The sequence below is a fragment of the Anastrepha ludens genome, chromosome 3 (assembly GCF_028408465.1).
Source record: "Anastrepha ludens isolate Willacy chromosome 3, idAnaLude1.1, whole genome shotgun sequence".
Lineage (NCBI taxonomy): Eukaryota > Metazoa > Arthropoda > Insecta > Diptera > Tephritidae > Anastrepha > Anastrepha ludens.
The window spans coordinates 115,502,303-115,512,686 of NC_071499.1; the positions used below are offsets into that span (position 1 = coordinate 115,502,303).

At 35.1% G+C, this 10,384-nt stretch overlaps 1 protein-coding gene across 1 annotated transcript; it reads left to right on the top strand.

Annotated features, from left to right (window-relative positions):
* The first annotated feature begins 1,563 nt into the window (after nucleotides 1-1,563).
* LOC128858843 (uncharacterized) lies at nucleotides 1,564-10,106 on the top strand. Its single transcript, XM_054095370.1, has 8 exons — nucleotides 1,564-1,835; nucleotides 2,201-2,302; nucleotides 6,919-7,316; nucleotides 7,369-7,682; nucleotides 9,009-9,251; nucleotides 9,318-9,354; nucleotides 9,410-9,562; nucleotides 9,621-10,106. Exons 1-8 carry the CDS (start codon nucleotides 1,740-1,742, stop codon nucleotides 10,000-10,002), a joined length of 1,725 nt encoding a protein of 574 aa, XP_053951345.1. The 5' UTR covers nucleotides 1,564-1,739; the 3' UTR covers nucleotides 10,003-10,106.
* The last annotated feature ends 278 nt before the right edge of the window (nucleotides 10,107-10,384 follow it).

Here is a 10,384-nt window from a genome sequence, read left to right on the forward strand (position 1 = left end):
CATGTAGTTGGCAACGCAGCGTAGTTAATTCATCAAAGCTGCGCTTCCGAACCATCGATTCGACTATCGCCACAACGTATATGAATAGGTCCAGATGAAAGTGTATCAGACCCAATATGTCGGCAAGAGTAAAAATAACGTCTTCAAAGAAAAATGAGAACACCACATAAAAGTTGACAGTAAGCCAAGCGAGCATAGCGAGGCGTAAAAAAGTGCTGAGCAGTGGTATATGCGGTATAGGCAGCAGTGTCGTCAAGCAACAGAGCGTACGTAGCACAGATTTTATTAGCCACTCCAAACGTTGCATTTTCGTTGATAATTGAAAGAAGACTGTTGAGAAAAGCAAATCATAATTGATAGTAGAGGAATACAGAATAAATGCCCCTTCTACTCTTTGGAAGGGGGATATGCTCGGTCTAAAACAAGTTCATTCTGAAAATAGGTGAGGTATAATTATGCGTTTACACAAAATAGTATATGAGTTGGTAAAAAACGGGGCAGAACAATGTAGTAATTAGCTAACAATTGGAATTTCTATAGTTAGTAATAAATGTTACAAAATAAAAGAAACTCGAAATAATTTCCGTCATATCTAAACCTTGGAATAATTAAGTGTTCTAAGCAGTATATCCACATACACACATACATACCGCGCAGCCTAGTTGCTTGCGCGTGGCTACCATTGGATTGGTCTCGGATTCATTTCCAGCATGTATAAAAATTTTGTCTAAAAGCGGATACGCCTGGCAACGTCAAACATCCGGCTGCATTTCTGCTATGAAAAAACTGCTCATAAGAACAGATGGTTCTCATTCGGAGACAGTTTAATATGAACAATGAAATTACTAACTTTTAGGAAAATCAAAAAGCGCGTCCATGGAGAAAAAGCGCGGCTAAAATCCTAATATTTATATTGGGTTGGGGAACAAGTTCGCAGCGTTTTTACCGAAGGCTTTTATTTAAACAAAAAACAATAATCATATCAATAAGTTAAAGCTTTGTAGTGCAGAAAGAGTTCTACCGAATGAATACTTACTTATTCCCCAACCCAATATATCATAAAAAAAAAAATAAATAATTGGCGCGTACACTTCTGTTAGGTGTTTGGCCGAGCTCCTCCTCCTATTTGTGGTGTGCGTCTTGATGTTGTCCTACAAATGGAGGGACCTACAGTTTTAAGCCGACTCCGAACGGCAGATATTTTTATGAGGAGCTTTTTCATGGCAGAAATACACTCGGAGGTTTGCCATTGCCTGCCGAGAGGCGACCGCTATTAGAAAAATGTTTTTTATTAATTTTGCTTTCACCGAGATTCGAACCAACGACCTCTCTGTGAATTACGAATGGTAATCACGCACCAACCCATTCGGCTACGGCGGCCGCCCTATATACCATACACTCGTAAAAAAAACGTTGCAAATTGAAACTTTGAATAGATGGCATCTTATATTCTATCATCTGCTAAGCAGTGTTGCCCAACACCTAACGCATTCGTATTTTTCGCATACAGATAGCGCTATCTAATCGGACTACGGCCAACTCTCCAAAGCCGATCATAAATCAACAATGTATCGATGTTGTGCGGGTCTCAACATCGATCTTTATGAACGATACATCGCTGCTTATAAACATTTGCATTCCTATTCATCTACGCATAAAGTTGACAACGCTCAAAGCGCTTGGAAAAGAGTGTTAAGGAAATTATTATATTGAAGTAAGTCAGTTGATTGGTGTTCAATATGAAATGCGAACTTTGCGACTCAGGGGAACTTGACCAAGTTCAATATGGCGAATATTTCATTGAACACTGTAAAGCTGTGCATATGAATTGTTTGGTTAGTATTTGTATTCATACCGAGTTATTTGTGGAATTAATCAAGTGTATTCTGTATACATTGTGCAAAGTGTGCCAACGTTAAATTCCCTTACATAAGCGACAAGAAAGTTGTATATAGTGTTGCGGATCTGTAATCGAGATGAATCTATAAATATGTCTTCGCCTTTCGGGGGCTCCCCGGTTTAGCGGGAAACAAGTGACGCTTGCAAAACACTCAAGTGTTGCCACTCAAACTAAAAATACAAAAACCATAACGTAATTTCGTAGATCAGGAACTAATCTTGATGTTGGCTATCATATAGAATTTTTTTTGCATTTAATTTGCTGAAATAATTTTTTTTTTTTATCTGTTTCATGTTTCAGCTTTTGTCTACTGGTTTGCAACGGAGGGGTTATAATGGTACTAACATTAACGGTTTTTTGCTTAGTGATATTGCAAAGCAACGTCAATTGGCCTCTAAACACGTAAGTTGCAATAAAATAAACGCAATCATAAAAAGAAACTTTGCTGTAGATTACATAGATTAAAAATTTCCAAATGAGAAGAATAGGAATCAATTATTTTAAAATATGTAATATTACTACATACAATGACGTTCAAAATAGTAGCACGCGATTTATTACTGAGCTTTGCATATTTTCTTTTTTAATTTTAAAATTTTTTATTTTTTTATAAAAATGTTTATTAAATTTTTTTATACAAATTTTTAATTTTTTTTTTGTTTTTATTTAGGCAAAACTTTCCTTTACTACCACGATATATTTGAATGGGGGGCGGAGAAGGAGGGGGCGTGGCACCACCCACCACGCCCATTAGAAAGAGCAAGGTTGTACCATTATAACTGTGAAAGTCCCAACCTTCTAGTGCCCCTATAGAACCCCCAGGAGATGTTTAAAAATTAGGTTTTTTCCGACCGCATTTGCAGTTTGTACTGAAATACAGTTGAAGAGAAGAGTATACAGCAGTCGTCAACCCAGCAAGCATTTAACTTAGGTTTTATATTTCACAGCACTTATGAAAACGTTGTTTTATCGTAAAAGTTATGAGTGCCGATGGCGAAAATTTAGGTCAAAAATTGTTCGATTTTGCATTATTTCACTATTTATAAAATTTTTTTTTTTGTAAAAATATTTGTTTTTGTAATATACATGTATATTTGAAATCAAAAAAAGCGCCGCAGGCGAAAATTTGGACTCAAAATCGCGCGATTTTTATTCCAAATTTTCAGTATTTGTAAAAATTTTTGTTTTTGTAATATATATGTATATTTGAAATCAAAAAAGCGCCGCAGGCGAAAATTTGGACTAAAAATCGCGCGATTTTTATTCCAAATTTTCAGTATTTGTAAAAATATTTGTTTTTGTCATATTATGTATATTTGAAACTAAAAAAGCGCCCCTATAAATAATAAAAGAATTGTTCGCTTTTGGTTGACTGGGTTTTTCTTATTTCGCTTTGTTCTTCTCTCTCTCATCGTCCGTTTGACAGTTCGCTCCTCAAATTTATTCTGCACGGTATTACAAACGGTTAGAAGAACATTTATAATAATAGAATTTGGACTATTATTTAGTAAAAATAGCTTTAAATCGAATCTTAATGTAATAAAGAATGTTTATAAGTGATTTTGTTACTTTTCTGTGTTTGTATTTATGTGAAATAAGCGTCTGTAATAGGGCATTTTTTTAAGCTTATGCAAAAAAGCTGCATTTTTAACGTTAAATATTGCTATTAATTCTTAATTTCAATTTATCAAAAGTAATATAAATCAAAAGGCTGATATAGTGACTACATTTGCGTGTTATAATTTTTAAATTCGGTCCACGCACTTAGACATTATAAGCAAATATATCGTGGTAGAAAAGGAAAGCTCAGCCTTTATTTACTATTCTTTAATTTTTTTTTATTTTTTTTTAAAAAGCTTACATGACAATAAAATTATTAGGTAAACTGAAGCAAACGCAGCGCTAGCAGCAGAGACTTTCAGCTGGCTGGTGACGTGTATTGGGTCAGATACGACAGAGTAGATCCGTGTCCTTAAGAAATTTATAATTTTTTTTGACATTATCTTCAGTGGCGTCTTTCGAAAGTAGGATAGATAGTGGTGATATGCCATTGGGAAAATATTCTTCATACTACAACAAAAAGTAAAAAGTTCGAGCATTCGATATATAGAAGAAAACGCATGTCTACAAAAAATTAAAATAAAAAAAAAATCGACGTTTCTTTTGAGTTACTTTAAACATGCACAATATTATACAATTTTTTTTTTATTTAGAGTTGTTTTTGTTGTAGTAAGAACTACATTTTTTATGAAAAGAAGTGATGAAAATTTGTAAATTTTTATTTTTTAATTTAGAGTTTGTTGTTATTGTAGGATGAACTACATATTTTATGAAAAGAAGTGGTTACGGTGGCCATTTGTTTTTGTTTTTATATAATTTTAATTAAATCCAAATTGACGATTTGATAAAAATTAAAATTACTAGTCGAAAATATTTACCTTTTTAATGGATTGCGAACCTCTATTAAACTGCAATGAAACTTCTTTCGAGAAAGAGGTCTCCCATGTGAAAATATTTTAAGTAAATATCAGGTCAATCCATAAGTTCGTGCGTTTTTTAAAGGTGGTTTTAAAATTATATATTTCCCTTCATTATTTACAATGTCTTCCCAACGTTTAGGCAAACTTTTGATTCCCTGCTCAAAAAATTATTTGTCCTTGGAGCCAAAATACGCTTCGATATCCCTTTTTATAGCTTCTTTTGAGGAGTAGTTCTTGTTACTCATATGGGATTGAAGTCCACAGAGAAGGTGATAATCACAGGGTGCAATATCCGGAGAGTATGGTGGATGCGGCATTAGCTCCCATCCGAGCTCGTTCAGCTTGCCTAATGTTTGCCTTGCGGTATAAGGTCTTGCGTGGTGAAGCAAAACTTTGCGTCTATTCAGTAAAGATGGTCGATTTTTTTAAGTGCCTCATTCAGGTTTGATAGCTGATGGGAATAATAATCAACAGTTATCGTCTGGTTTGGTTCCAGAAGTTCCTAATAAACAATACCGGCCATATCCCACCAAATAGGCAGGAGAATCTTCTTGGGGTGAAGGCCATCTCTAGGAGTCGGTTCTGGTGTTTCATCTTTATCTAACCATTGGCATTTGCGAACAGGATTATTGTAAAGGGCCCATTTTCATCACCAGTAACGATGCAGTTCAAAAAACTTTCATTTTCAAGCCGTTGCAGCAGCTGAGAATACACATTCACTCTCTGCTGAAGGTTGGCAACGGAAAGTCCATGCGGAACCCATTTTCCCAGCTTTGAAACCTTTCCCAACTGAACCAGGTGCCTGTGAACTGTTCCATGCAATGAATTTAACCTCTGAGCTATCATATCGACTGTTAAATTTGGCTCAGTTTCCACGAGTTCGAGCAAGGCGTCGGAGTTAAAGACTTCAGGACGACCAGCGCGCGGGGCGTCCTCCACGTCGCAGTTACCACTTCGGAATTTCGAAAACCACTTTTGCGCAGTCCTTACACCCACGGTATCCTCCCCATTAAGCAAATTAAGAATAACAATTTTTTTTTTACAAATTAATAAACATTTTTTCTTTTCTTCACATTTTTTTAAACTGTCCGACACCCTTGCTCGAAATATGGCCTGTCTCTATTCACTTGTGCTTTCGTAAGCTTTGTCGTTTATGTTCCCAATTAAAATTATTTCAAACCGAACTCAAGCTGTGTTTTTCAAAGTTATTAATACGAAAATTTTGGAAGTTAAAAAAGTTGGGAGTGCCAAATGCATTCAGATTAATCAATTATACATACATACCTATCCTCAAAAGTTGCTCTTCGCTGCCAATGTGCAATCCTTCAGATTCAAGTGATGTCCAAAACAGTACCTCTCCAAAGCAAGATCAGAAGACCACTGATTTATTTGTGACAAAGCCGAACTTATGATTGCGTGACAAGACACGATTCGAGCACGTTTACGGGCAGAAGACTTCAAATTCCGGAGCACATTGAAAAAACCGCTGCTTTCACCATAGCATTGAAAAAGGACTTGCATGAATTAAGGCAAATTAAGAACCGAATTGGGTAAACGTAATATTCACACATGAATCTCTCTCTTGGGCGAAAAGTTGCATACGTCCGTTCTGGTGAACTGCTGATAATCGACAACTTCAACGAACTGTTAAGGATCCAGTAAAGGTTCTTGTTTGGTGCTGCTTCTCGGAAAAAGGATTTACCAAAAACCATTTTTACCGTAAGCTGTGAAGATGTTTGAAAGAACTAACCAACCTTGGAAGGCAGGAAGAAGGCAACGACCCCAAACATCGAAGCCGAAGGGTGTGTAGAGTCGCCTGCTGCCATCCCTATTGGCAATGTTTGGGCAATAGTTAAGCAAATACTCAATAGAAACGAAGTATGGATGGTCAGACAGTTATCAAGCCAAATTCGGCAAGATTACCTTCAAAACTTGCGCAGAAATTAATTAAAAGTGTGACTCGTGAATGTGAAGCCATTATAGCTAATGGTGGTGACTAAATTTTATTGAAATATTGCGTATAATAAATATTATATACCCATGCAATGCAGTTTGTTAGAGCCAAATGGGTCAAATAGTTTCTAAGTTATGGCGGTCACGCCTGGAACAGACGGTACATAGAGCCTGCGACAAACGGTAGCACAACAACATTTTGGCCGGTTTTGACTATTTTGTCGTGAATTTGTTATATACATATGAGGAAAATGCATTATTGGACGGAATTTTTTAGCAACTTCAAACTTGCACTTTCTTATTTGTTAAAATTTAATAAGTTTTAAAACTGTATACCAAACATGTTTCACAAATTCTAATTACAAACCGTTTATTGTGATAAAAAATGTATGGAATTTATTACATTTTTGCATCATATAAAATTGTATTATATGGTTTTTGTTAAAAGTTATGGTTTGAACTAAAAAAATTATGTTCATTCAAAACCAAAAAAAATATTAATCAAAAGCAGTCAAAATATTGATGTGCTATACTGTCACGGGGTGTGTGTAATGTAATTATTTACCATTTCTCTATTTTGTGTAGAAATGCTGTTACTGCGACACAGGAGGGGCTAATATTGCTTGTTGGGGAATAAATTGCGAACGATGGTTTCACCTGGGGTGTGGCGTTAAAAACGGAGTCCGAAATCAATTTGTCGCACCCTACCGTTCATATTGCAATAGACATATAGAGAAGCCCACCTATCGACCAAAGCCCAATGAAATCTGTTGTATTTGCTATGAAAATTTGTTCACCGAAATGAATCGCTTTAATGCGGCGGGCATGTTGCGTGCTCCTTGTTGCCGTAATGGTTGGTTCCATAAATTCTGCTTACAGAAATATGCCCAAACAGCTGGCAATTCATGTAAATGTCCGCTATGCAACAACGTAAAGACGTTTAGGAGCTGTTTGCCATATTGGGGCGTGGCTATCTATAACACGTGAGAGCGAAAATGTTTTGTAAGTAACAATTTTAACTTTGAATTTTTTCAGCATTCCTGAATGGGAATTGATTTCCAATGCGCCTGAGAATGTTGACGAAGACCACTTGGTGTGTTGGGCCATTATATGCATTAATCAGTTGGGACGCAGTCACAATAGTGCTTTAAATCCAATAAATACTTGTATTATATGCGAATATGTGCCGCAACATTTTTTGTGTGCAAGATATCCAGATTCGCCTTTTGTGTGTGACTTCTGTATACAAGCTGGAAGGTATACGCGTAATGATAGGAGTGAAGAATTCATTTTATATGAAAATGGCAGTTATAACAATTCACAAGAATCAACTGATCGCACTAGCAAAGGTTTGTATGCTTACTTTCTAGTAACTTGTCAAGAGTCTGATTTTCGGGTTGAGTTCCACTGGTTAAATTTTAAACTAACTTTGAAGAAACTTAGCCAGCTTTTTAGGGCTGATTGAACTGTAGCAAATTTTTAAGCTGAGTTTAGGATCTAGTTTTTCAGTGTTTGTTTAACAGTGAATCTCTAAACAGAATTTAAGTCTGCACATTTTAGTGTTTAAACTTAGTTTAGCTGAAAAGTAGAGTTAAAATTACGGTAAAAAAAGGAAAGGAAGGAAAAAACGAATTAACTTGGCAGAAGTAGTATTTTTTGGCCTATACATATAGAATGTACACCTGTACAATAAAGTTTTAGCAGTTTTGACAATTTTTTTTTCGTAATTTTCACAATTTGTTTTTTACAATTTTCATATAATAAATTTTTTTTTCTGACATGTTGATCATATTTTTTTTTTCATATAACGAATAAGCGACAATTATTTTTCCCCTATCAGGTGGCAAAATTATCTAAAATCAACAAAATTTTGAACCACAGCAAACTTGCACTTTATTGATTAATCATCCAATTTTGGTATTGATTAACTTACTCAATTAAAACAAAGGACTTTGAATGATGAAAATCTTGATTTTGACCTGTACGTTGATTTTGATGGCCTCTTTATTTTGACCTCCATTGCCTTGTCTGAATGTATACTGTAGCTCTCAAGTTCACAGGTGTTAAATATGATTGCAAAAATTATAAATCATCCGATGGGGTGATTCATTTTTCGCCACCTTGTACTAATCTTATTTTTTGTAATTTTTCCTAACTTAACTCTATACATAAAAAAATAAATCCCGGTAGATGAAGACAAACAAATTTAATGGGCACGCTATAAAAATGCGACCCCCATTTTTTCTTCACTTCGATAAAAAAAAAAAATTGTTGTTTTGATGAAAATTTTTAGAATTTTATAAAAGTTGTCAGAACTGCTCATACCATGTATTTATTATTTTGCTCATGAGTGTATGTGTGTATTTGTAAATACATCTAAGAAAATACCATTAGGTCTTACTTTCTATACAATAAACATATTTTTTAATATTAGTGCCTGTTTTTGAGTGCAAGTTTGATTTCATTTTATTTTATTTTTGTTCAATATAAATTTCCAAAATTTAGAAGTGTTGTTCTGGCGTTAAACAATTCATGATGATTTGCCCAACCTTACTGAAATGAAAATGTGAGCACAGTTTGCTATTCTCAGCTAAAAAAACCTCCCGCTATTACAATATAAGGCATAATTTTGTTATGAATTTCTTTTAACCACATGCGCGTCTATCTCCCAATAGATTTGCATTGGTTCATCTGGATCGCTGACAATGTGGTCTGTCACCCTTTTATCGTACTGCGACGGCAATGCCAAATTTACAACGCTTCCAAGCGCTATCATTTACAGCCATTTTCTTTGGTGCCGATCATAATGCAATTGTATCGTCAAAGAGATGGCACCACCTTTTGGAATGGTTTGCGCGAATGCCTGATTTGCCGTTGCTTTTCGTGGGTATTTGACAAGATCTTCTACTTTTTCATAGGTTTGTTCAAATAAGCATTATTTCATATTAAAATCATAAAGTAATTTTTCTATTAAATTTTTATAGAAAAAGATAACTTCTTCGGCTATTTCTTCGTTAAGAGGTATGCAATAAATGAAGCAAATTTGAATTTAAATAATCAAAATTTGTATTTACAGCATCAACGTCGCATTTATGGTTTTTCCTAATATCGAGTGCTTGGTGGCTACCGTAGCCGGTACGGATAAATTGCCTATTTCACAACGGTTGCTACCGTGGTTTTCCATTTTTGTTCCTTGCCTGTGTATGGCAATCGTAAAAGATGTATTTGAGTAAATCCATTGTAAATATGAAATATTTTTCGTTTATAATTCATATACCTACTTTTAGAGAGCTCATTAGAAATCGGGTATGGGCGATTATGCGAAAATCAAATCAACAGGTGTGTCGACGCGAATATGATGGAGTAGAAAATCAAAAGGCGGAGATTTGCACAAATCTTATCACGCGAATTATTACCGAAATTGTATTTTATCCGTTTGAAACGGTTTTAAGTCGCATTCAGATACAAGGCACCAACAGCATTATAGATAATCTTGATAATGGTAAAACTAAAGTGCTTATACAAACTGATTATAAAGGGGCCGTCGATTGTTGCCGAACTATAGTAAAAAATGAGGGCTTCTCTGGGCTTTACAAAGGATTTGGTGCCTTAACTTTGCAGTTTGCTGCACATATTGTCATCGTAAATATTGCAAACTGGATTTTTTAAAAACCACGCTCAATACAAATGCGTTCTGTACAAACTAGAACCATTAACTGACTACAAATATACAATGGATACGGCTTTTAAAACGATAATAAATAATAAAAAATAATTTTAATAAAATTGAAACAAAAATGTATGTAAAACAATGAAGTGGAGGGTAGATGAGTGAAGTTAGAGGTGTTGTTGTTGTTGTAGCAGTAATACTAAGCCCTGTCAGTGTAGTGTATATCACCGGTCGTCTTCATCTAACTTATCTAAAGGTATGCGCAGGAAACTTGCTAGTTCGACAGGTTGGGTCCAGAGGGAGAGGGATGTTAGATGAGTGAGTTAAGTGGGGCATGTGGAAAGGTTAATGTCACATGCATGACATATGTTTGGTATGTCG